This window comes from Polistes canadensis, unplaced genomic scaffold (genome assembly GCF_001313835.1).
Source record: "Polistes canadensis isolate GaletaPanama2010 unplaced genomic scaffold, ASM131383v1 scaffold_14, whole genome shotgun sequence".
NCBI lineage: Eukaryota > Metazoa > Arthropoda > Insecta > Hymenoptera > Vespidae > Polistes > Polistes canadensis.
In genome coordinates this window covers 66,380-92,604 of record NW_014569561.1, presented here as the reverse complement: position 1 = coordinate 92,604, position 26,225 = coordinate 66,380, and the positions used below count along the sequence as shown (strand labels likewise).

The following is a 26,225-nucleotide window of genomic DNA, read 5'->3' as shown; positions in this document are numbered from 1 at the left end:
TAATTAAGTCGCAAAATATTCTTTTTATTTGTTGAATGAGATGAAATAAGGAAATCGGATATTGCTTGTTTGGATTGTCGACGAAGTGGAGAATGGAAATTGACTCATAATTAACTATTGCTGGACGTTGAATTTCGGTCAGTACTAACACGTTTTCATTTATTTTATTAGTTTCCTTAGTAACTCGTATTTGCAATTATTTCGAATAATGTTACGGCTGAGCAAAGAATTGGTAGCCAACAAAAAGAAGCAAATTATTGTTCATCTAATTGTAATTGATTATACATACATACTGTTACATCTAAAGAAAGTCATTACGAGTTATGACGAGCGAATGGTGAACACTACTTTAATCTTTGTATAATATTTTCAAAAAAACAATAAAAGGTAGAACAAAAAGAGAGAAAGAAGATAAAAGAGAATAGTTTGGAAAATGAAACGAAAAGTAATAACGCTGATCGTGAAATTAAAAGGAATTATAACCTTGGAGGAGGGGATTGTTCTTTTGAGATGGAAGGAAGAAATAGAATGGGTGCAATAGCGGTGGCAGCAGTAGCAACAACTGCAACAGCAGCAGCAGCAGCTACAGCAGCAACTACAGCTACAGTCCGATATTGATTTAGCGCGATTTTGAACGAGCGTAATCTTCTTATCGGACGACGCTCAATGTTTTATATCCCTCGTACAATTTGTCCGCGGAAGCGGCTTGGATGGCAAAGATAACGAAGCTTCGATCGATATGCATATACCGGGTGTTAAGAGAATGCCAAAACTAGTCGCGTATCTCACACACAAAAGGAGATCATTGAAACTCGATTAGATTTTATTGTTAATTTTTCAGAAATTTATTTTCAAGATCTGTTGGTCCATCTTGTATGCATTCATTTAGGGATACACTTAGGGGTTTTGCAAAAGGATAATCCTAATAGTCCTCTTCTTGCGTGTTCGACTCTTCCGAGTATCTATTTGTTTTCTCTCGTCTGTAAAGTCGTTTATCTTCTTTACACGAAGAGAAGATTCCCATAATCTTGCTCCACTCGACTCGGTTCTAATTTGTTCGTGTACCTTATATCTTCTTATTGGATGATCTACGCACATATTCGAATGCAGATTAGCGTACTTATACGCTCTCTTCTTAAGTACGTATTTAAAATGTACTTTATCTATCTTACAATTAGTTGAATCTCCCGGATGTTGTATATAAGTACTTAAGCGTATCTTATAATTCCAGTAAGCGAGCTGCACTCCTCTAGTTTTCAGCTCTTCCAGATTTTTCAGCTTGAAAGTCGAGATCGGTCAATGGACTCTAAGCCCAAACTAGAAAAACTAATGGACGCAAGAAAACGGATCTCTCGGGTACTCGTTACATTGGCAATACATTACAAGTTCTTTCCCCTTACGACTCTTAAGAATCAAACTTTTTCGTGTGAAGACGTTAAAAAAATGTGTACGAGTCAACAAGGGTTTGGCTCTTTCACGCGAGCATCATAGTTTAATGGTTATTGCGAGAGACACAAGAGTATCCACATGCGCGAACGTGTTTGACTATATTTTGTTAATAAATGTTTTAATTAAATCGGATAATATATAATATACCGCAACAATGTTTGTTTTCTCTCTTTCGCATTTTCAAAGTTACTTGAAATTACTTTTTCCTCGTTGAAAACAAGTTTTTCGGAATTTCATTCGTATCGCGACAGCAATGCAAAATGCGGAATAAGTTGTCGTGGATTAGCTTCTCCCTTTCTCCATTTCCTTCCCCCTTGCGCGAATTAGTTTGAATTTCGCGAAACTTTGGTTCTCTTGTTCTTGGCGTTTTCTCGCTAGGGATCCTCTCGAATTCGTCTTTCCTATTTTCTCTGTGACGCTCGACAGTTAATTCCAGCTTGTCGAAAACAGAATGGGAATAAGCGCGCTCATCGCCCAGTACTATTTTGATGAAGTCTACGAGCCCAAAGTTTTCTACTACAGAGAAATTCAATCTGATGCGGTTTCGTCTGATGAGAAATGAGATGAATAAAAAAAACTTCTTCTTCTTCTTAATATTATTAGGACTGCGTCCTGTGTTATATATTAGCTCTATATAATATATTCTCTTTTTTAGGGTGTTTGTTATTCCTGTGACAATGATGTCCAGCTTTCATGCCACCTTTTTCGTGATGGCTTCCAGGTGTTCTCGTTGTCCCTATTTTTGCCACCTTTGGCAGCCTACTTTTAGTCTTGCGAGATCGCAGCAAAAAGATCGAAATCACAGAGAGGATAGTGCGAAAAGCTCTTTTCGCGTAGAAGTTGTCGGTTGTTCGAAAAGAGAAAAGAAAGAGGAAAAAGAGAAGAACGAGGCTAGCGAGTCCTTCGTTATTTATTTCTCGGCTCGGTCGTATCCCCTGGTCTACAGATTTTTCTTCTGTTAGAATCGCATAGTCTCTCTCTCTCTTTCTCTCTATTCGGATCTCTCAGGAGGAAAGAAAATATGTTGGTTCTCTTTCTTTCAGTATTTTCCTTCAAAACGTAGACTGCTTGCTGCACTTTTCTTTCGTTTGTCGTCGGTGCATACCTTTCCTTGAAAATTTTGGCTAAGGGGGGAATAGTTAAATAAGGAAACGTTTCGAGAGACAAAATGTGAAAAGAATGAGGCTGCTGGAATTCCAGGTGGAAATAAAATATCTACGTGGTAGCTTTACACGACAAAGTTCCTCCTTATAAATTATTCGAATGCCGATCGTTAACGTAGATTTCTTCTACCGTTGTGAATCGCGATAGACGCGACGGTACAGAATCTTTCTTCTTTGAAAAACTTTTATCTTTCCGCCCATCCCCATTCGTCGCGAATATTTTCACGGTTGAGCGACACTCGAATCTTTCAATCCTTCTTGCGCGAAAAGTTGGTGAAACTTAAGCGCTAAATAGGAAGACGTACATCCTTTCATTTACTCCTTTCTTTATCCGTACTTGTTCCAGTAGTTTGAACGCAATTTGCACATTCTCAACTTAAAAGGACGAAGCACGATATGTGTAACATTTGATTAATCGTTTTCTTCTTACATCAACTTCGACTCTGAGTAACAATTATATAGTAATTAGATACTTACGATTGAAAATAACTAATCAGCATTTTCATGGTATAAGAAAGAATGCATTCATTGGTTGCATGGGATCACTCCTTCTTATATTACAGTTTTGTTTCTATTTATTTTAATTAAAGAAAAAATAGTAGATATTACACGATTCTACAGTTGCAACGTTCGCATCATATTACCCAGTCAAATTGGAGATTTAATTTCTTACAAAGTTTCACGCATTGTTTACCCGATAATGTAGTTTAGAGTGAAAAGTTATTTCGACCATTGCAAAAACTTCATTATGTTATAAAATAAGAAATATGATTCTCATTCAAGGAACTTCTCTCCTTGTATTTCATTTGCAATGAATGATGTCTTTCTTTCTTTTCGATCAATTTCCGTAGGATTTGCAACAAAAGTAACTTTCTCTCTCTCTCTCTCTCTCTCTCCTTCTCTCAGTTTCTTTCTCTCGTTCGACTTGCTTCGAGAGCTTCTTCCTATAGAATCGTAGTCAGACGTTCGCACGATTTATATGCGCTTTGCTCGACCGATTCGCCGAGTTAACGGAGAAAATCGAAGTAGCGGAAATATAGTTTAGCGATTAGAATTCTCTCGAAAAGGAATAAAGAGGAGGGAGGGAGGGATCGCGATCGACTATGCAAACTTTTCCACCGGGTCAAAGTTTAACACGATTCGTTTAGCAAGGAATTAAAGTGGAGGAGGTAATGCTAAATTGGAAATAAAGTCGATGAAATTGAGTTAACTCGGAATCATATAATCTGCCATCAAATTTAGTTCTAGCGAGAATGAAAATAAGAAGGTTCTCGTTTGTATCGCAAAATTGTTCGATACAACATTTTAATTGTGCAAATATTACGAATGTTTTTCGAGCATTGTAAATATGTGAGAAAGAATGAGTTAGTTGGATTCGCAGGCGAGAAAATATCGAGGCATTCGTGCTCGCGTTTTTTTTTTTTGACATCGCTGAAAAATTCCTCTTCTCGTGCACGCGAGTTTACGAAAATTTTTCTTGAAAAATTTGTTCCTTTCCGTAGACCGAGATCTTATGAAAAAAGGTAAAAGTAAAAAAAGTAAGGAAAAATCGAGCTTAAAGATGTTCGAACGAACGCGACAGACACGTCCAAATTTTTACATTTCAAATCAAAATCGACGATAGGTCGATCGATCATTTTGCGGATATAACTTTGGCGAAATAGATGGAACGGGAGGATTAAACGAGTAGAATCTCGAACGGTCGAACAACGAAAACTCACCGTGCGATCGCGAAAGAACGATAAGGATGCATCCGGTTATCGCTTCCGGTCGATCGAACGGCTTATCGGAAAATCGTCGCCCTCGTCGTCGTTGTTGATCGAAGCACCAACGGGGAGACTATCCCTCTATTGCACAAAAACGGAAACCAATTGATTTTTTCTTATATATATATACCATTTTCATTTCTATTCTCGCCCTTGAATACCGACGAGTCATATGTACATCCTTTATTATAATGTACATTTTGTTGTTTTTTTTTCTTTTTCAGGTTTATCCAGCACGCCATTAACGCCTCGCCGGATACCGCTACCCGTAGTGAGTAAATTTAATAATAATCCCATATTCCGTTGAGAGATCTTAGATAGAAACAAAAATAATGTATTTTATGCGCGGTAAATGTGAAACGAGTCCGTTTATCGATCGTACGATAGTAGAAAAAAATCGAAAGATTAGTTTGTTTTTTACTTGGAAACAAAATGAAGCGTTCGAACTCTATTAAATGAATTCCGATGCGAGATGATGCGAGTCGAGCAGAGCCGAGTCGAGTCGAGCCGATGCATCAACGAACATTCGCGAGGGACGAATAAACCGGTAGGAATTCGAGTTTGCCGAGTTTCTCTCGAGGAGGTAAAGAGGATGGGTAATCGAGAAGGAAAAAGAGTAAGAATAAAAAAAACTTGATAAGTCGGGAAGGATAGGAACTGTAGTAAGGTAGTAGTAGCATCTGCAGGAAGCGTCGGATTCAACGGCTACAAGAAGAAATGAAAGACTCGGTCCTCTTACGTTAGCTCCTAAAGAAGAACTATTGAAAAATAATATGTTCTTTACTGGGGGCCCGTCAAAAAAGCGGCGAGAAATTTCTTTGGCAGGTTTCATCGATCAAACGAGGAATTGGACGCGTCAAATTTCTCGAATCGTCTTCCGATTCTTATCAAACAAAAACAAAAAATATTATTGCGGCCGTCTTTTTCCAAAATTCGAGAAATAATGAAATATCTTTTATATAATATTTTATTATAGATTTTTTTATCGATTTTCCTACAAGGAGAGAGGCCGCGATTTAATTCAACGAAATAAGCAGCGCCGAAAAATTATGTACAAGCTACGTTCTCGTTTCCTTTTCATTTATTTCGAAAGATTCTGGTATAACGTCCAGAAAAAGAAATACCACTTGAAAGAGAACAAGTTTCGAAAATTTGTTGCAATTTTTTCTATCTCCAATATAAACTATACAATAATGCATTGATATTTTACATCTTCGTGCATTATTTATTCCATGGTTTCTACTGCAAATAAAGTGGCTCGAATATTAATATATTATAAATAAATTACATAAGTAGAGTATCTACATATATACGTTCGTTTCTAGTACCCTACGGATTTTACATAAAAAATATCTAAATCTCGTTTGTTTCGATTGCCCAAACAACCTTTTTCCTAATTTCATAGTCCGGAAGTAGAAAATTGTGTAGGCTTTTTGCGAGCAATCTAGTCGGGTTAGATGGATACATATAATACATAGATGCATAGATATATGTATCAACATGTACAACGTATAGGTACACATACCTATATGGCATTATTCGACTGGTAAAGATTTCCTGAGAGAAAATCGTGCTATTGAATTAGAATCGAGAATATGTGTGGAATATTTCCGAGTCGAAATGCTGAAAAGAAAAGGGCTTGGAGAGTTCGAATAGGTGAGAAAGAAAGAATAAACCCTTGGGAAATGCATTGAAAATTCGCTGAAAAATGTTCTCTTACCATTTTACGCAAACGATAAAATTAATAACGTAGATGTTTCAATAATCCATAAAATTAAGATGAGTAAATAATATGATTTTTAAATCGAAAGAGAAGACTTTGTTAGAAGGTCTCTTGCTTCGTCGGTTTCGCAAACAAGTTTCACGAGAAGAATTTGACAAAAGAACTGAATTAATAGACTGCAATTAGAGAGATAGGCGTAAAGCGATACTCGCATCCCTCAGCGACTGGCCTTTTTTTAGCCTTTACCAATTAAATCGCAGTCCGCTGAAAGGTTGGACCGAGCGATCCAAAGAAAAACGGCAGATGGAACATTGTGGGACTCGGGAAAATGAGCCAGGAACAATGTGAGCTTTTAATTCTGCTTACATTTGCATGCCCTTTTTACCAAGGATTTATGTGGAAGCTGCGAAAACGCGAGTGCTGTAATAAAGAAATTTCATGGGAAAGAACAACAAAATCCTTGATTTCCATCTATATAATGGTTTTTTCTCTTTCCGCGTGAGCCCGACTTTCCGTTGGTATTTCTGTCAGTCGAAACACCCGTTATGCGATATGACGACTTTATTTATGCAAAGGGAAAATAATGAGAATAACTTTCGTTTCTCTCCTTATAGAATACACTCGCGTAACGCGCGTAATATTACTGCACGTTTGATCATAAATTTGTAGCCGCGCTCGAGGCCAATCCAATTTCAAAGTTGTAATGTGCGATCAAGTCTAGCGCGATTTATTTGACGGCATTGATAAAAGTCCGAATAAACATTAGTTGCATCGAGCATGCACGAATATATCGATCTTTACCTCCAACTACGTTCTACTCGACGATAGTGCTTTTATATTTTACGATACTGTTTCGATACTAATTCAATACATTATACGCTTCTGTCAAATTTCATCATTTTTTTGATCTCGATGAAGTTCAAGAAGGTCCTCCTCGGTAATAATAGTACTACCGGTTAGGAGCTGTTTCTACGTGAAAAAAATAAAACAAAACTTGACAATTGATATGCACCTAAAAGAAGCGCTTTGTATGAATAAATATTTTATCCAATTTTTCTCTCTCCCCTATCCGGTTGTATAACAATAGCTGCTGTAATTTGTGAATGACGATCATCGAGGAACGTACATATAAAATATAAATGTCTATCGTTGGGATTATCTTTGGAGTAGGTTTTTATTTTCGTAAAATAACTTGACGATAGACCACGCAAGATGACAGCACCGTCGTCGCTCATTTTGGATAAGCGCGCCTAAATACACGTTCGAAAGCAATTTGCACCATTTTCTGGCACCATGATGCGTTCTTCTCGTAATATCAGCAAACAATTCAACGCAGAAATTCTTCGAAGAGTACATTTACGTAATGTAAGAATCAACTTTTCCCTCAACTATGAATGGGACCAGCTAAATATGGAAATATGGGTACGTTCATTCGAGATTTATCTAATTAAAAAGAATGTCTCGATCGGGTGGTCACGATCAAGGTCAACAATTCCCAACAAATAAAAATGCTATTTCGCAATATTTGTGGATTTTATAATAAATGTCGAAAATTACCTATTCCAACTTTAGAAGGATAGATTTAAAAAATTGGAACATATTTGCTTTTCATCATTTATTTTTCATCGGACATGGTCGTATTCATTACGTACATGTTTTTTACAAAGAATATTACACATCTAAGGATTTTTTGGAAAAAGATTTTCAAAAATAATTATTTTATTTTTCTTCAATTTATTTTCATATACATTTATGTAGAATAACTTTAACGTAGGTAAAATTTAAGTAATGGTAGTAGCCATTTTCTGTTATATGTATATCGTATCTTTCTCTCTCTCTCTCTCTCTCTCTCTTTCTCTCTTTCTTCTTCTTCTCTTTTCGCGCCAATACATTTACCAACATTATAAATTGAGTTCCTTTTAATCATTTAAATCAAAATCGTAGCGTGTTCTCGTATCCATATTAATAATAAATCGATACTTTATATTTTTTTCTATGAATCGTGATAAAGTTTCAACGATTCGTGCATATTCCTTCGTATAAAAATCATAAATTGCTTGATAGCAAGTAGCAAGTAGCACGATTGAACGAAACCAATAGTAAATTCTGCCTTACCGACGGTATTTCGTATTCTGTATTATCAACGTTTAAATGAATCATACATGAGTCTTGTTAAGACTACAAATTTAATTATAGAATTAATAAAAATATAAAAAGCGATTTAATATTGGATAAGTTTAATGTTTTTATATTATTATTATTAATATAAAACAAATTGTAAACGTATATTTATCATTGGTCGGTATCAGAAAGCAGTGTACGTCGATATAGTAGTTTTCTATTAGCACATCGGATAAGTTCTTCCGTTGGTTATGAAAACATCAATTTCTGATTTGTGGTAAATTCTCGTCATACGATTCTCATTAAAATTAAAAAAAAGAATGATTTCAATAGTCAGTAAAATAACTTCGGTGAGTCAGAATTTGTAACATTTTAAGAAAATAATGTTTTTGTAATCGTGAAGTAAAAAGAATGTGCTTCTAAGAATTTCTCAAAGATATCGTAAAATTTTTCTCTCGTGTTTATAGAAGAGAGTAAGCGCAGAAGTCAAACTTAGAGCATGTTTAAAAGCGACGACGAAATATTTACGCGCCTGTAAAGTCTCTCCTCATATTATACGGAGGCTTACCACCGTATACGTATTCTTAGAGAAATAGACAAAGTTTGGATATAGTTAGTAAACTAAAAAAAACACGTGACGTGACGTAATCTCTCGGAAAGCACAGACCAGGAGAAAAAAGATGAGCGTAAAAAGATATTCATATTTGAAGATATTCATTTAAATAGCATTCAAGTAACTTTTTACAAGATTTACGATTATTAACATTTTTTTTGTTACAATTTGGATAAATTAATAAATAAGAGAATACTAATATACCTGAAAATTTTTTCAAGCGATAGTTGGAGTGGAAGAGAAAGACGGAGAAAGAGAGAGAGAGAGAGAGAGAGAGAGAATAGCCGAAAATTACGATCGTGCTCGAGGATAAATTTAGTACGCGTTTCTTCTTTCGGGGCCGAAGCTGAAGAGAAGGGACTTTCGAGAATCCAAACGGCAACTCTTGTCATCGAGTGCCACTCGTCCGAACTTTATTTCTATCGCATCTCAGGATGTAACCTTTAACTTTCTTCGGAATGAAATCGCACTCCCTTGCATCCGCTAATATACCTGTAGATATATTTCATTTTATTCTCCTAGCATTGATTAGAGAAAGAGCCTTTATATATATATTTCTTTGGAAAATGTTATTTCGTCTGGGATGGGAGCATACAAGATATTAAGATGGACGATTTGAAAAAGTTATTTTTCATCCTGACCAAGAGGTAGATGGTTTTCACTGGTGTCAGAGATCGGTAGTTAATTCTGCACTCAACTTACTACTCCCTCGTAGTTGTCATGGAGACGCCACTTCAGTATTTCCCCTTCATTCATGACGGGAGGAATAGAGAAAGATAGAAAATGCTTTCAAATCGTATTAGCCCCTGTCGATGCCTCTCTGCTATTACTTTGTGGTCCGAGAATGTTACGCATGTCCTTAGAACGTAATCGACGTTTATTCAAAGCTGACAAGTATCTTCAAAGATTTATACTTTTTCTTTGCATTTCAATCCGTTGATAAATGTTTAAACATTCGGAGGATATAAATCTACTCTCTCTTTGTCCAGCTCCTTATAAGATCGATCTCCTTGCCGCGATATAACGTTAGTTCTATTTTCGAGCTAAGAGGATAGCATAGAAACAAAGCTTTCAATAATGTATCAACAAATTCAGATAGATCCGAAAGCTGGTTGGGATAAAAAGACGCTCGATCGCAGCATCGACGTCGAAGGAGTTTATATATCTCTCTTCCTTTGGCTCGATAAATTGATTCTCCCTCTCCCTCTCCCTCCTCTTTCTCTTTGACCCTTGGGACCGAGGTAGGGGACATAAAACATTTATAGTGTCAAAATGGTGCGAGCGAGAAGAAGACAGGATTTGAAATGGCGTAGCGTTGGGATCACCGAGGAGAGCAGGCAGGCAGGCAAGCAGGCGCATGTGCGTCACAGATGCAACTTCCGAACGTATGAGGATCCATCCGTACGGCCGTATAGTTCTAAAAATATGCCAGTGCCCTCGTCGTTAACCATTTTCATGCTGGAGAATATATAACGATCGTATCGATCTACGTCCGTTCCAGTCAATTTTAAATAACTGTTGTAAAAGGTCCTTGACATTTTTTTGATTAAAAATAGATATAAAATAATAGGCAAATAATTTTGGTAAAAAAAAAGTCTCAATCTCGACGAATATAATTCGAGCACCAGGTATATTTGTAGCAAGCGAAAGCGCGGCCCGTTTGGTTTGCTAGACTACCGTCGGCGGTACTACGGCAAACGGCAAGTAGATGGCGCTGAGCGCAACGATGGCGACGGGTGGATGCGCGAAGAGTCAGTCGTAGAGGCACCACGCACGGTGACGGTTGTTGTTAGATTTATACAGACGACGAATAGAGTGGCAGGTAGCTAGCCGAACGAGTGAAAGAGAAAAAAGAGAGAGCGAGAGAGAGAGAGAGAAAGTAGGAGAGAGCAAGTTCGACGAGCTAAAACGAAAAAAGAAGGATATATTCTTTGCTATCGTATCCCGGCCGGTATTTGTGGACCGGATCATCGTGCTTACATCTTCCTCGTCGATTCCTCTTCGCGGCCGTACGCGGTTGTTGGTGCGTGCGAGAAATTGCCTTGGCGCGCGCGCGCGCGCCCCAGTGCGTGCGCGGAGTTAGAAGAGGGAGAGAGAGAGAGAGAGAGAGAGAGAGAGAGAGAGAGAAAGATCGCATCGCATCGCATCGCACTCTGTCTCTCGACGACGACGCCGCGTCTTTCTCTCGAGCAAGATACTTTCGAGTGTTGTGTTTTATTCTCCGTAAGCCGGACGCAAGACAGGATTCGCTTATTTGCGTGGCTGCGCGCTTTCCTGAAGGGGCCGGAGGAAGAAGATACACGCGCACCAAGTAGACAGCCAAGTAGATAGAAACCTATCGAGAATCTAAGAGAAAGAGGGAAGTGGAAGGTGGGTGAGAAGGGGAAACGGGGTCCGGAGGTTACCAGTGACGGATTTTTGTTCGCACAACGGTGGAGCAAAACGGCCTCAAACTGTGGGGCTCTGGGGCGTTCTTCCTTCCTCCGCAAGGGATGTACTACCCTGTAAGTTTGATATTTGTTTATTCGCCTTAAATCGTTGTTTCCGCCTCTTATTGGGAGGCGGAAATTGGAACGTTTTCGGGTGCGAGAAAGAGAGAGAAAGCTTTGCGCCGGCCTCTCGGCACGACCGACGTGCTTCCGAGGCGTCGCTTCACCAGATGGCGCAATCAACGTCCAATTCTGTTCTTATGCTCGAATCGTTTTTTGTTTTATCTCTTACAAATTTCTTTGTTTTTTTTTTTTTTTTTTACTACGAGATAGAATAAAAATTAAGGGAAGAAATTAATCGATTATCGATATTGTTTTCTCCTCGAGTACAAAATTTTGGCGGGAAGCAAAAAAATGTGTTCGTAAACACTTTTCTTTTTTTCTTCATATCTTTAAATTATTATTTTTCACTTTCTCCGTTATTTATTGGACTTTGTATTATCCCTTGTTAGCATTAGTAAACATAGGCTAGCTGCGTTTTATTTCATTCACGAGTACGAGACTTATCTTTTTTTTTTTTGTACTCTCATCTTCTTTCTTGGCAGTGCCAACAAAGGCATCGTTGAGGTTAGTATGAGCAGCGAGAGAGAGAGAGAGAGAGAGAGAAAGTGAGTGAGTGAGTGAGTGAGTGAGTGAGTGTGTGTGTAAGCAAGAGCAAGAAAGGAACGAGGGGTGGTGGCGGGGAGAGAGATAGTCTCGCTTTCGTGGTCGCGGACAGAGGGACGCGCTTCGTCGACTGCGTGCCTCCAAAGCTATAGGACGCACCGTGGATTCCCGGAGAGTTTATTTCAGGAATAGAGAGATCTTTATTCGTACGCAAGGGAAAAAGAGAAGAAAGGAGAAAGATCTGCTTCTTGGAACGTGCTCTTTCCAGATCGATAACATACGCTTTACATTGAATTTTTTATTTCCAATCGAAAAATGCCCAGACTTCTTATATAAAAAAAATTACAAAAATATACAACATTTTTCATCTTACTTTGAATAAATGTTAAAAATAATATTTCGATAGAAAAATATTTCTATACTATTGTCGGATTTCTTTCGTTTCAAAATGTGCACAAGAATAAGATGCTTGTACGTAAAAGAGATTAAAAAAGAAGAAGAAGAGAGAGTATGTTGTACGAAGAACGAAGTAAATCGAGCAGAAGGAATAGGTAAAACGATCGATAAGACAAATAGAGATTAAGAAAGTTGGATAGGTAGAAAAAGAGATGCCTTGAGACTAAGTTGAATATATCAACCAGCCTTTCGTTTTTTTTTATTTTCGATTTTTGCTAAGAAAAAACAAAAGTTTGTTTCGTTCCTATTCGCGAAAGAACGAAGAATTTAGCATTAGCCTTGGGATAAAGAGACAGGCTTTCCTTCGCGAATATGGTTATCGAAAGAGCCAACTACTACCTGCATTGGACCAACAAACTGGTTATGCTATTCGAAATTCGTCGGTTGTTTTAGCTATGGGGCGTCGGGAAGCTTTGCCAAACGAGCTTTTTCGTTTATTGTTTAGCGAATACTCGAGACCGAGTACTTTTCATTTTCTCTAATTTTTCCCACAAATTCAAGTTTTCTTTCTATAAGCAGTATCGTTTATTTTACAGGTAGGGATTGGCTTTTTCATTGTATTTTATTTTCATTAACGATTAGAGTAGACTTATACCAATCGCATCGAACAATCGGAGCAAGTTTTCTTTACGTTTCTTTAAAAAAAGCGGATCTCTCAAGATCATAGTTGCGTAACAAACATCGTTTCTCCTTAACGATTGGGGACTTATTCGATGTCCTCTTTATCTCGTCTCGTATTTATACCCTTTTATTTGCTCGCACGCAAACCCCAAAATATAATAGGAGTGTCGTAAACCGTCTTGTAAATCGACCTTCTTCACGAGTAGTTCTTCCCGCGCATCGGAGATTCACGCGTCGAATCGATTTACATTCAAATAGATTGAATAAAACAAGTTGTTCCATTTGCGAACACTATAGTCGTGTATCAGAATCAGCTCCCCGTCGATATATCAAAGATCCTTTTCATAGTAGTTGCATCGAACAGCTGTTCGTGATAAGTACTCCGAGATAACGATTACGGGAGTCTTTTGTTCGAGCCTTCGAGATCGCACTTCCCCTCATCACCCTCCCCCTCCTCGTTCTGTTTGACGGCTGTCAACGAACTCTAGAAAATATCAACTTCTTTGTCTGATTGTCTTTCGACTTGCGATACTTCGTAACACACCTCTCTTGTTGCTAGTCTTCTAGCAAAAGATTTTGATGGACGGGAAAGGAAACGGCGAGTAACGAGTGGATGGGATGAGTATTTTGTCCGAAAATTATTTGGGCACTGTAACAAAACTAACACAGTCTTGGAAAATATGGCTTTAGCCACCTACGTAAATATTTGCTTTGCTTGCTCGTAAATAGACATAGATGAGTCAGAGCTGAGTCAGAGAAAAAGAGAAAAGAGATGGGATGATAGATTAGAAAGCAGACTGGCCAAATTATATTTTTCTTTAAACTTTTCACCGAATCGAATCGAAATAAGATACGATCCTTTCGATTTTTCATTGGTTCGTCGGATTAGCGGGAGATAGGGGTTCTTTTATTTTTGTTCGGACAATATTAAAGATGCAGGTACCGTCAGAATCGAGAAGACACGAGAGAGAGAGAGAGAAAGAGAAAGAAAGTAGCTCGATTTCTAACGTTTCTTCAAGAAGAAGTTGGTTATCTTGGAGGAGTGTTTGCTTTCGTCGCTAGGGTCTCTCTCTCTCTCTATGTGTAGGGCGCCACGGCACTGCGGTGTAAATATCGATCGTGCCGGGGCTAGTCGCAGCTTCTCTCGGAGTCGTCCAGGACCACCCACGCATCCTCCGTCCCTGGCGCCACCCTCTCTTTCCCTGGACTTGACTCTTCGACTCGGGTGCCACCTTTTCTCCTATCATATTCCTACTAATCAAATATTTTCTAAATATATATTACACGTATATATATATATAAATGTACTTATGTGTCATTATTTAAGTTTCCTTTTGGAATAATTGGAAGGAGAACAGGATGAAAATATATCCGTTCTATTTTCCTTCGGAGCATGTCGCGTACTTTCCTCTGCTCGGAGAGCTCGAAGCATCCGAGTATCGATCCTCTCTCTCTCTCTCCTCTCCCTTGCTTCTTTTTTACTTCCCTCTCGAAATCGTATTATTTCCATCTAAAGAGAGAGGTGGGGTGGGGTGGGGTCGGGCAAGCGTCAGAAAGCAATTTGGAAAAAGTAAGGCATGATGTTGATAACTGGTGATGATGATAACGAGTCGCGGTCATTTCAAAGGTTATCCATATCAGAAACCTGCTTTCTCTCAGCCTTCTTACTATTTTTCTCTTTGAATTCTCGAGCAAACGTCTGGAGGCGTCTGTCTCTCTCGCTTGTGAAAAATACGCGTCGATCTATTTGGAGCGTTCGCCGAAGGGCTGCGCGCGCCCGCCCGCCTGTTTACGAAGATTTACGAGTTTACCGATATTAAAAGGCAAATGTTATTTACGATTGGCGGCTACGTAGTAGTAGTAATAGTAGTTAGTAGTAGTAGTAGCGGAAGATACTGGCTAAAAGCGTATCGGTGGTGCGATCCCTTAACTTCGCGAAAGATTAAGATCAAAACATTTCCATGAATAACTGGTATCATATTTTTTTTAATACAAATTACATTCAAATTGTATTATTATTATTTTGGAATGTACTTTTATCTATTATTGTTTTTAGAACTATCGTTATTTGTATTACTGATATTGGTAAGCGATAAAAGAAGCGATAAGACTGCATAATGAGAGACAAAGTTGATCAATTTATTTGTACAAAGAATCTAATCTCGAGTCGAAATAATTTCTTCTCTTGTTTATGCTCCCAATTCGATTCTTCGATCTTATTCTTCTTTCTTTCTTTCTGACAAAGTTCAGATGGATTATTACAAATTATTGATATATACGCCGAATATTGAAATGATGATGACTAATAAGCGAAATCTTAGAATAGATTTATTCCTGCGTCAAATCTTAACGCGTTAGAAATCGACCAATATCCTCTAAGTTAGTTGATGCTATATTGATCGTATGTTTTTGCATATGCGTGTAACATCGATCGAGTTAGTTGTCAAAGAGGAAGGAAATTTAACAGCCGTCGTTATTATTCATTTTGAAAACGTCGATCGGAGCGGTCGGTCGATAGGCGAGACTCGAAACAGAGAGAGAGAGAGAGAGAAAGAGAGATGTTGTCTCGCGTGGTCACACGTACATACACCAATATACCTTTGAAGAAATAGTCGTCCATGTACGTAGCGACACACCCGGTGTGTTGTGCATGCCTTCCTTGCTTCTCAGGACGCGCACACTCGACGCCGTGCATTCTGAATAGCTCTTGTCTTCGTCGACGTAAACATACATACGCACGTCTCTCTCTCTCTCTCTCTCTCTCTCTCTCTCTCTCTCTCTCTCTCTCTCTCTCTCTCTCTCCNTCTCTCTCTCTCTCTCTCTCTCTCTCTCTCTCTCTCTCTCTCTCTCTCTCTCCCCCCTATCATTCTCTCTTTCTAGCACTTGGTCTCCCTCGCAAGCCTACCGTCGGAGATTGTATCAGCGAGTCTCGACTCAAAGGTGGTTCATTGATAAAATCGTTTCGTCTCCTCCCTTTCTCCTTATATTGGAAAGAAATAAACTAATGGGGTAGAGGGGACTGTGGGGGGGGGAGTACATTTTCCAAATCTTCCAAATAGGCAAAATGACGAGGTCGAAAGGTCGTTCGATATCTACTTGCTCGGTGGCCCCTTCAAATTCCGATAATTCGAGGGTTATCGATAGTCATACGAAATACATACACTTATGTATCTTTTCATTGACTTTATTTCACTCGTTGAAATTGATACGAATCGATTGACTCTCAAATATCAGTCTATCTAGTACGAGTAAAAGCTAAGCGAAAGAAGCATTGCTTTTTTTTTTTATTTTTTTCCATAGCATCTCGATACACAGGGCAAAGTTAGAAATCTGGTCCGACACCGGTAGAGATCGATTTCGAGATCATTTCGCGTAATCGAAGACTTCGCATACGAATCTCCTTGCACGGCTGCTGCTGTTGTTGCTGTTGGGTTCTCGGTGTGAGAAAACGCGCACACCACGCGGCTCCAATTTCCTTGCTCGAAACTCACAGCTGGTCTCGTTTTCAATGGTTCATCATCACAAACGGCTCTTTTTTTCCCCAGAATAAACTTTTCATCTCTTTCCCTCGATTCACGTAACATCTGCCAGTCTGAACAAAATTTCATTCGCTATAGGGGTAGTACGTTTCTTCAAAGGATCATTTCGATTCACGCAGGATCTCTTCTTGTCATGCACACGGAATAACCGTACCTCATTAAAATGCTCTAAGCGGGGCGCATGCGCGCGATGAATTTCTCCCGAAGTAAGGACCAATCGGAAGCCGCCACGTGTGTGTGTGTGTGTGTATAGTTGATGAATAATTCAAAGTTTTTGTCGTCGACTACTTGCCATGCTCTTTCCTCCTCGACGTCTCGACGAACGAATAGTAAAAGAAACAGAAAGAAATAGAAGAAGAAGAAGAATGGGGTTCCGACTTTTTTCCAATTTTTTCTTTCCGATGTTTTGTTGTTGTTCATTTACCCTTTTCCGATTATCGCCTAAGTTGCGCCTAAGTTGCATCTAAATTGCAACTTTTCCCAATTGGAAAAAACAGCAGTAAACTCGTATTATCATCATCGTGTCGCAACATTTTATTGTACGCGATAATTCCTGTGAAGGCCGCTAACGAAACTAATTGGGTGTAACGACACTCCGTCATAAGCTCGACTCACACTGCCTTGACAATAGTTTTTTTTTTTTTTTTCTTTTTTTTTTTACAACGCGCTTATCGTATAGTCTCCCACCCTTTTTTCCTCATCGTTTCTCGAGTCGACGTCGAACGATTGGAGCGATTAGGCCCGCATAATAGGGATTGTCTCTTTGATCTCGATTGTTCTCGAAATATATCTCGAGAAGAGTATAATAACTCTTTTCATTGTGAAAATCACATTTTAAAGGGACGTTTTTTTTCTTTTTCAAATAATTTTTCTAATCACGGTATCACAGAATCGTTTGACTAGATAAAGCAACGGCCTGCGCGTGGAAAAATTTGATGAAAAAAACGTCATATCGGTATGTTGAACTTTAGCTAAGCGATCATCATTATCATCATCATCATCATCATCGTAGTAGTAGTTCAAATCGTAGTCCACATCGTCGTAGCCGTTATTGCGTCGTCCCAACCAACAGCTCGAATGCGATCGTGGTGGCGTTGATGGTTTTTGATTGGCCGGAAGTGACGTCACGTCACGACACGCATCGCGAGTCGTCTACTCGCATTAATCCCGTAACAGCTCGCAAGTTCTCTCTCGTATACGCCATACGTATTGAAGGATAATACACCGTAAGGAAGATGCACCACAAATCTTCTTTTACTTTTCCTAGTTTTCTTTTGAAATGACCGAAAAAAGAAGTAAGGTGCTTTCTTTACCTGAAACATTTCTAGAGATATCGTTAAAGTTAACAAATTTTATCGAGGTGATAGGAGAGGAATAATATTACATAGCGGATTCGATCGGCAAACTGACGGACTGTTGCGGTTTTTCAGCGCAACACGTAAGAATCCTACGTGGTTTCGATTGGGTGAATAAGATTGGTTGGGTCAGTGAAAGGCGAAAAGGAGACGCGTAAAGAAAACATTCAAATTCGACTGGGAAAGAATCCTCTCCCCCATCTGAGTTAAAAGATATTCTCCACGTTTTGGATGTTACGGACTCTATAGAGTAGCTTGGATAGTAGGAATCGGTAGTAGAACGGGGGGAGGGAGAGGAGGCAGCCTTTATGACCCCTCTGAAGCAGCAAGCAGGCAGCGGTGGTGGCAGGCGATAGGCGGGCAGAAACGGTCGAGTAGCGTGGGCCTTTGTGCCCGAGAGAGGATGGCTCCGTGCCAAAATCCGTCTACGATCCCTTCGTTCCATGGTTCCGTACTAACGGTCCTGCGAAAAGGAGCCTTTGCAAAATAATCGTCTCGATAATCTCTTTTTTTCTCTCTACGAGTATTTTTTTAATCTTCGTGTTCGCGACCGAATAACAGCGTTAAACCTATTTCTTCAGTTACCTATTATATATTGTATTATTTTTATATGTCGTTTAACAGAGGAAAAATTTGATAAGAGAGCTGTTGGTTGGTATTGGAAGAAAGGGAGGATTCCCTTTTGTAAAAGAAGGCTAATACTATTTCACAATATGGGCAGAGGGGAGAGGACTCCGTGCTATTTCCACAGGGATAATAATTTTACATTAGATTAGTGGTTCTCAAATCTTTTTGAAAGACCTTCGTTGGCAAACGAGAAGTAAAATTTGAGGAGGAATGCTCTCGGTCTCGAACCTCTTGTTCAGGAATAACCAAACGAAAGGAATTTCAATCGTTTCTGAAGTATCTGCAGTATCGTCCAATTTTTCTCTTTCAGTATGCGCCTACTATGTTGGACGTTATCGGATCGCGTTCGTTCGAGTTAATTAATAATCCCTCGTTTATTTCTTTTGAACGTTAGTCGCTGACTAATTCTCGTGGCAAGAAAACAATGAGATGAACGATGCATCTCTTGTCTCTTTACTCATCGAGACGTTTGATTCTTGATATATTATCCAAGTATTTAACACTTTTCCGTGCTGAGTTTAAATGAATTTCCATTAAATTCATTTAGGATAATTCGGTCGTACGAGTCGCCTAACGTTGGACTGTGATTAAGATTGAATGATTTCATATTAAGAGAGTTATTAATAGTCTCGGTTTTTCTCTTGGCTCGGTTTCAAAATCTTATTACGTCGACTTTTCTTCTCTGGTACGTGCACCGGAAGGAAAACCCCCTTCGTTCGCGGTCTGTCTCACGATCCCTGTCTCTTTTATTTTTCCTTCGCGAATTTATGAGGATCTAGACGACGAAATTGCAATAATCATCGGTCGTAGCCGGGATACGAGAGAGGATCGTTAAACGGCTAGGTTATTCACGTAATCGCGTAAATTATCCTCACTGGTCGTTGCTACATTTCGTTAAACAGTTTTTGAATCTTTCCTTTGGATTTACAGCTTTTCGTCTATTTTTACGCGAATTAGTATTGCTAAATTTGTCGTTGCGAGAGAATCTAAAGAGATGGAAGAGACAAATTATGAATATTTTCTCTAAATCTCTTTCTTTTCGAGCAAAAATAATTGATTATTAGCAACGTTTCTCGTAGTTTTTTCCAATATAAAGATAAAGAAAATAAGATACGTCCAGAATGGCTTTCATCGAAACAAATATCCATTGTCGGACGAGTATGAACAAATATAGCGTAGAATTACCAAAGCATGAATAAATGTAATCAGGTCGCTGGAAGCGGTGCTGCTTTAATACGGATCAACACGGATTTTCTTCATTACAATTTGGATTCGATTACCTTTGGAATTTATTTTTCTCGCTTTTACTCTAACGTTTGTATATATTTCTTGTTCGTTATACGTCAACAAAATCGAAATAAAAATTTATGTCTTTCCCCAACCGTAACTCTGGAAAAGAGAGAGAGAGAGAGAGAGAGAAGGGGAGAAGAAGATACATATATCTCTCTGCTTCTATTTATTATTAAAGTTGCATTTAAGGTCGTCCTCGTCCTCGTCCTCGTCCTTGTTTGGATCGGCGAATATCTATCGGTAAAGAGATGGGAAAGGAAAAAGATTACTTACATTTGCGGAAAGTCAAGGATAGAAGTTGCGGACGACCTTTGGGCCGTGTTCTTAACGAAACCGGAGTGGCTCGTTTTAATCGCGTGCCAGATGCTTTGAGATATTCAAAACTAGCGTGGTCGGTAGCGTCGTTGTTAATCTTCCGAAGCATCCTCCTTTCTTCCCGCTAGCTTCAATAAAATCTAAAACTTAAGTACGTCGTTCTTGAGTAAGATGCGCAAAAGATCGTTAATGTTTCCAGTAAATAATTTTGCCGTTCGTGCAAACTGGCAATTGGTTTCTCGTTATTCGACCTGTAGACAAAAAAAAATCATTTAAATTTGTAGCAATCGAATAAATATTTTTCGCAACGCAGCACCGTTGTACAATCGCGTATTATATCTTCCGTATCTTGTGATCGTTTCTCTCACACGAGAAGAAGCATACGTACTTGCATGCATACAAGGCTGACGAACGACGACGACGTATGCGTGCTAACCATCTCAATTATTTAATTCCGCTACGAGTAAGCGAAAACCGTCGATATCCCCCTCGTTCGTTTCTCTCTTTGCTCTCGACTAAAAACGATTTTGCTTGTGCGATATTTCCCATTTCACATGCTGCTTAACTCATCGATCCACTTACACGCACGTAGCTAGCAGCACACCATCTACATTTATTTCCCTTCTGTGTGCCACCTTCTGCGCCAATATGCAAATGTCTACTATTTCTTTGTATGCGGATAGTAGGCGATAATATAAGACGAACTACCGTGTTCGTCCTTCTAATCTCGTTTAAACGAACATGTTTCTTGTTAATCCACGTCCGAAAGTAGTCGCCAGAAGTAGTAACCAACTAGTCTTCTTCGCTTGGAAAACTCTTTCTCTTTTGGTATTTCGACCATAACGAACGCGGTCAATTGAAAAAGATCGTACAAACTTAGCTCCTAGATGAGAGAGAGAGAGAGAAAGAAAAAGAAAAAAGAAAGAGTCACGGAAACTCAACCTTAAGGTGAGATTTATCGCGACTAATTTATTCCGACTCCGAGTATTACTCGCCTTCTCGAATTCGAGCGGCTATTTAAAGAGCCATTTTCCAGGCATCATCTCTTTTTTTTTTTCTTTTTGCTTCTTTCTCAAGGGAAAAACGAAACGAGCGCAAAGTGGAAAGGCGAAACGGTTACTCTAGGATATTATTGCACAGGTACACATTTATTTAGAGATGAAGCGAGCCCACTGACGTGGATGTAATATCTTTCTACTAAATGTTATCGCATTTATCTCTTTCTTCATCTTTATATTTCTTGGTCTATGTGGAAGAAAAATATTGATATTTAATCGTACGCGTCGTGGCGAGTTAGAGAGAGAGAGATAGACTCCTATGGAAACTAGCCAATAAAGTGTCGTCTTCGCGACGGTCACGGTGAGAGTAATTGTCTTCAAACTTAAAACCCATCCCGGTCATTATCCTTTACCAATGTAAATATGACAAAATAGTATTTAATAATATTTGACTAAATTTGTCCGTTTCAGCATATGGTGCAGACAGGAATGGCTGCGCCGTACGGTGGGGGTGTCTTCCCACCACCGGTAAACGGTGTCGCGGGTGTCGTGGGGGCAGCCGGAGCTGCAGGCGAGGTTAAACCACCTCCGCCGGTCCCGGTTAAGGAAGATAACAGCGGAGCCGGTCAACAGGCTCCTCAAAGTGGGGCCCAAGTAGCAGCCCCAACGAGTGGACCGCATCCTTCGGCACCAGGGCAACAAACAGCAGCCAGTTTTAGTCCACCTCCGCCACCTAATGGCGTCGATCAGCAAGCCATTGTAAGTAAATACAAACGTATTATTAAATTAGAAGATAATTATTAAATTATGATGACTTCACATTGACCTTTAATTAGACGATCCTAAGAAAAACGAAAAACAAAGCGCGTCGTTGGCGGCATAATCAAAATATTGTACATCTGAAGGAATCAAACATAAGTAGATTTCGACGTGAAGGTAACTCACACTCGTACGCTTCCGGTTCGAAATGGGTTTCCCGAAACATCGTTCGTTCCTTCGTTCATTCGTTTCCTAACCTTAGTTTTCATCGCATTATTCTTTACACGTATTCGTAAGGTTGTAATAGAAGTGTGTCCCCGATTCCGCAGCTCCGTTTGCACGACAGTTTTACGTTCTTACGAGCTCTCGAAAGGATATATTGCCGCGTCGAACGATATCGTTCGTCGAGGTCGCTCGAAAACCCTAATCTCGCTCGATCTCGTCCTATTTCGAACGCACGGGATGTTGGGTGGGTGGTAGTGGTGATGGTAGTGGTGGTGGTGGTTTTTCGTGCGTTAGAAGCTTTTTCCTAGGACGCATCATTTTCTCGATTCTAACCATACTCCTCTCGAATTTCTTATTACGATTTCTCGGTATTAAACCTCTATAGATATTACGTTCCGAACATTCAACTCGATAAGAATCTACGTATTATCTATGTTACCTAGCATTACCGGCAATAGATTTAAGATATTATCGTCACGTTATAAGCAAACTCATTGTCAGTCTTAACGCTTGAAATTCTGTTTAAACGCGTTGAACGTGTTGCTTCGGTCTCGTTAGTAGTCTGAACGCGATAAGCCTGACGGCATACCACTTGGGCTGACCACTTTCAACTCTACTCCACTCGACTATGTCGCGAGACGAGAAAACCTACTTTTGTCCGTGAAACAAATCCTTCCCGAACAATTTCTCTATTACTTAATCTAATTTATATTTAAAGTTTTGTCGCGCGCGCGCGCGCACACACATTTTGAGAGCGTAAATCTGGTGAGGAATTCGATTGAAACGGTTCACAAAATGGAGATGTGAGTTTATATTTCGTAATTTATTTATCTCCGAAAAGTCGGAGGTCTTTCAGGCGGCAGTGGCTGCAGCGGCCGCCGCCGCGGCCAACAGTGGTGGACAACAAACTTCTGCAACTCAAGGAGGAAACGAAACAAGCCCGGAAGGAACAGTCGAAGCTGGTTCTCTTGTGCCAGTTACTTCCGGTGCGACGACCCCAGCTACTGTAACGCAATCCACGGATTTGAAGGGGCAACCTAAACGGCTCCACGTCAGCAATATACCCTTCCGTTTTCGAGACCCCGATTTAAGGGCGATGTTCGGGGTAAGTTTAAAAAAAAAACTATTTACCAGGATCTATAATCTCGAAATATTTCTTATTAATTCTTTCTTTTTATTTTAACTTTGTTGCAGCAATTCGGCCCGATCCTCGACGTGGAAATCATTTTTAACGAGAGAGGAAGCAAGGTAAGCTCACGTCGATCTCTAGGCTGCGAGCCACCCCTTTCAACCCGTCCTCGGACATTTAATTCTATTATTCTTATTTATTAAGATAAAAAAAGGATTTCAGTGACCATCGATCGATCATCTTAGCGCTCTCCGAATACGATTAATCTCATTCATCTTCATTTGACATATGATTCGAAACATATTTTCATGTTGACTAATCTGTTCTTTTTGGATCGCCAAGAGATCGATCGACGGGTTTCAGTAAAGGTGCAGCGTCGCGGTAAACATTTCATATTTTTCTTATCAAAATTACTTATTATACTAAAATAAAAAAAAAAGAAATAATAAACTTGATAGAGTATATACGCTCTAAAATAATGAATTCGCGGCTCTGCATCTTCTTTTATTGCTTATTTTTCTTCTTTTTTTCAGAGCGCGTTGGCAACGTTCTCTTTTGTTTGCTCGATCAATCGTCTCGAAATCCGTAACACTGAAAGCAATACTATTGGCAAATCTTAGTCGGATAGGTACTCGCGTAAAAATGTAGGTAGTGGGTAATGGCGTGGAAGAGGATCAAGGGGGAGATAACGGGGCGGATAACGGTGTGTGTAGGGGTTTCGCATCGTGCCTTTCGCGGAAGGTTCGGAAACGTTATGTAAATAGCTTTCAATATGGATGACAGAGGTCTGGATAAGATCCGCAGTAATACATTGTGCCGACAGGCGGCATCCGGTGAGCCTGCATACTCGGCGTCTTTGCGTCAAGTACATACACACGAGTGCACTTAATCAAGTTCCCGTGAAGAGTTGGGAGGAAAACGGCTCTACCAACGGGATACTTGTCCGCCACGCTATGACTATGTCATAGCGAATTGTCTTCGTCGATCGATTATCGACTTTTTTTTTCTTATTCATCCAAGTTTATTTTATCAAAAATTAAATAGAGGAAGAAAACCGATCGTAACTTGACGATAGGACAAATCGTCCCATTGGATTATGAATAGTCACGAAAGTATTATTTCCTTGTAAACTCTTAAACGTGCCTTATTATTTTGATTGTTCGTTTGCCGTTGTAATCGTGCTACTCACGCGACGATCTTTCTTCTCTCTCTCTCTCTCTTTCTCTTTCTCTGTTTCCGTTCTTTTCTCTTTGTATAATAAAGCGTGCAAAGTTCGCATTTCTAAATTCGTCCCCTTGTTTGTTGTATTTTCTTCGTTAGTTAAACATTATTATTACCGCGTCTTCCATCCGGTACGAATTTAATCTCGAACAAAAGTAAGAAAAATGATCAACGATTTTTCTTTTTCTAAATTCCTTTTTTCGATTTTTCAACAAATGAAGGTCCCAGGACGACGAGGATAACTCGAAGATCGTTTAATAAACGAAATTAAATCGTACAAACAAATCATTTTGTTTTAGCGTCGAAAACACTTCCAGCATTACTTCCGATTGATTTACACGCTATTTCTCTTGTCCCAATTAAACTAAAGAAGATTAAATAAATCGGAAGTTTGTAAAAGGCAATCATACTTATTAGTCGTAGATTAAAGACCCGAGTAATGATCGAATAAGCTTCCGTCAGGGCAACGCGACGAACGGGAAGTCGACAGCAAGGTACATCCGTAGTCGTAACGACCAATCATCGACCGAATATGGAACGCAAAGTGGTCCATTTCCATGTTCTGCTTCTCTCAGGAAGTACTCTTAGGAGGGAGGGAGGGAGGGGGGGATTAATTTAACTCCCGTGCAACCGGTCTGCTTTTATCTTCCTGTTCGATCCTTCTCGACGACCTTCTATCGTAAAAAAATATCTTTTCTTTCGATAACGAGACGATCGAGAATTAGAAATAAAAAAAGGGAACATCTTTACGGTATTTTCCATTAAAAATTAATCATTTTTCCCCTCTGAACGATTTCATTCTAATTCAATTAAACGACTTAGATATTTGTTTGTTTTATTTTTAAGAGAACGTTGCCATCGTATTATATAATATAATATAATATAATATAATATAATATATATATTTTCATATATTTTAAGTACGTATATTTCTAATTTGCCTTTGTAAAATGCATCAAGAATTAAACGTTAAGTATTTATTTTTTTTTTTTATTAAAATTTTATTTCAATAATTGACATTACGTATTATTCTATTGTATTTTGCAAAGGCTCATAGGATAATATTTTGAGGAGAGTGTCAAAGTTCACTCGAAGTACGAAAGAGAGTAAGAAAGAGAGGGAGAGATAGAAAGATCGTACGTGTCGTGTGTGCCTGCTGTTTGTCTGGATTTGTGTGTGCGTGAGGAAAGAGTGAGGGAAGGAAAAGAGAAAGAAAGAACATTTTTTTATTTTTTTGTTCCAAAGCTTCGTCAATGTAAATGGAATGTGGCATCCCTAATAAAGTGCAGCATTTTGGAAAAGAACTACGTATCTGCAGAGAGAGAGAGAGAGAGAGAGAGAGAGAAAGAGAGAAAAATATAGAAAGCAAGTGCGACTATCTATCATCTTTTTATTCTTTTTTTTTTTTTATTTCAAAAAAAAAGTAAAAAAAGAAAAGTAAGAAAGGAAATAACGTTTGAGAGTCATTCTTGTCGCGCTTGCTCTCAATTTTGCATATGTGTCCCAGTGACAGACACGTACATACATATATAATATATATATATATATATATATTTATATATTATATATGTATAGACATATAACCAATGGCGTTAGTTCTCTCGTAGTTGTTAGACGAGCTGTTGCATTTTTACTAGCTAGCCTTCCGCATTTTATCGTTATTTTAGTTCCCATTGGTTATATATATATAGAATCGATCGTACCGCCTCTCGTACAATATGCTCGTTAAATAAAGTCAAAAATGTTGAAAAAAAAAAAAA

The 26,225-nt window shown here is 39.0% G+C and overlaps 1 protein-coding gene across 15 annotated transcripts in view; it reads left to right on the top strand.

The window, feature by feature from the left end:
* LOC106793443 (RNA binding protein fox-1 homolog 2-like) overlaps positions 1-26,225 on the top strand; it is an 80,780-nt gene that overhangs the window by 19,627 nt on the left and 34,928 nt on the right. For 3 of the 15 annotated variants that reach the window (XM_014760365.1, XM_014760357.1, XM_014760372.1), the window contains exons 1-4: positions 10,592-11,339; positions 21,603-21,890; positions 22,957-23,220; positions 23,310-23,363. In XM_014760365.1, coding sequence (XP_014615851.1) covers positions 11,328-11,339; positions 21,603-21,890; positions 22,957-23,220; positions 23,310-23,363 — 618 coding nt within the window. In that variant the 5' untranslated portion in view covers positions 10,592-11,327. Of the gene's footprint in view, positions 1-4,602; positions 4,650-10,590; positions 11,340-12,365; positions 12,482-21,397; positions 21,493-21,602; positions 21,891-22,956; positions 23,221-23,309; positions 23,364-26,225 lie in introns of those variants that run through there. The other 12 variants (XM_014760370.1, XM_014760368.1, XM_014760362.1 and 9 more) reach the window with 7 other exon arrangements.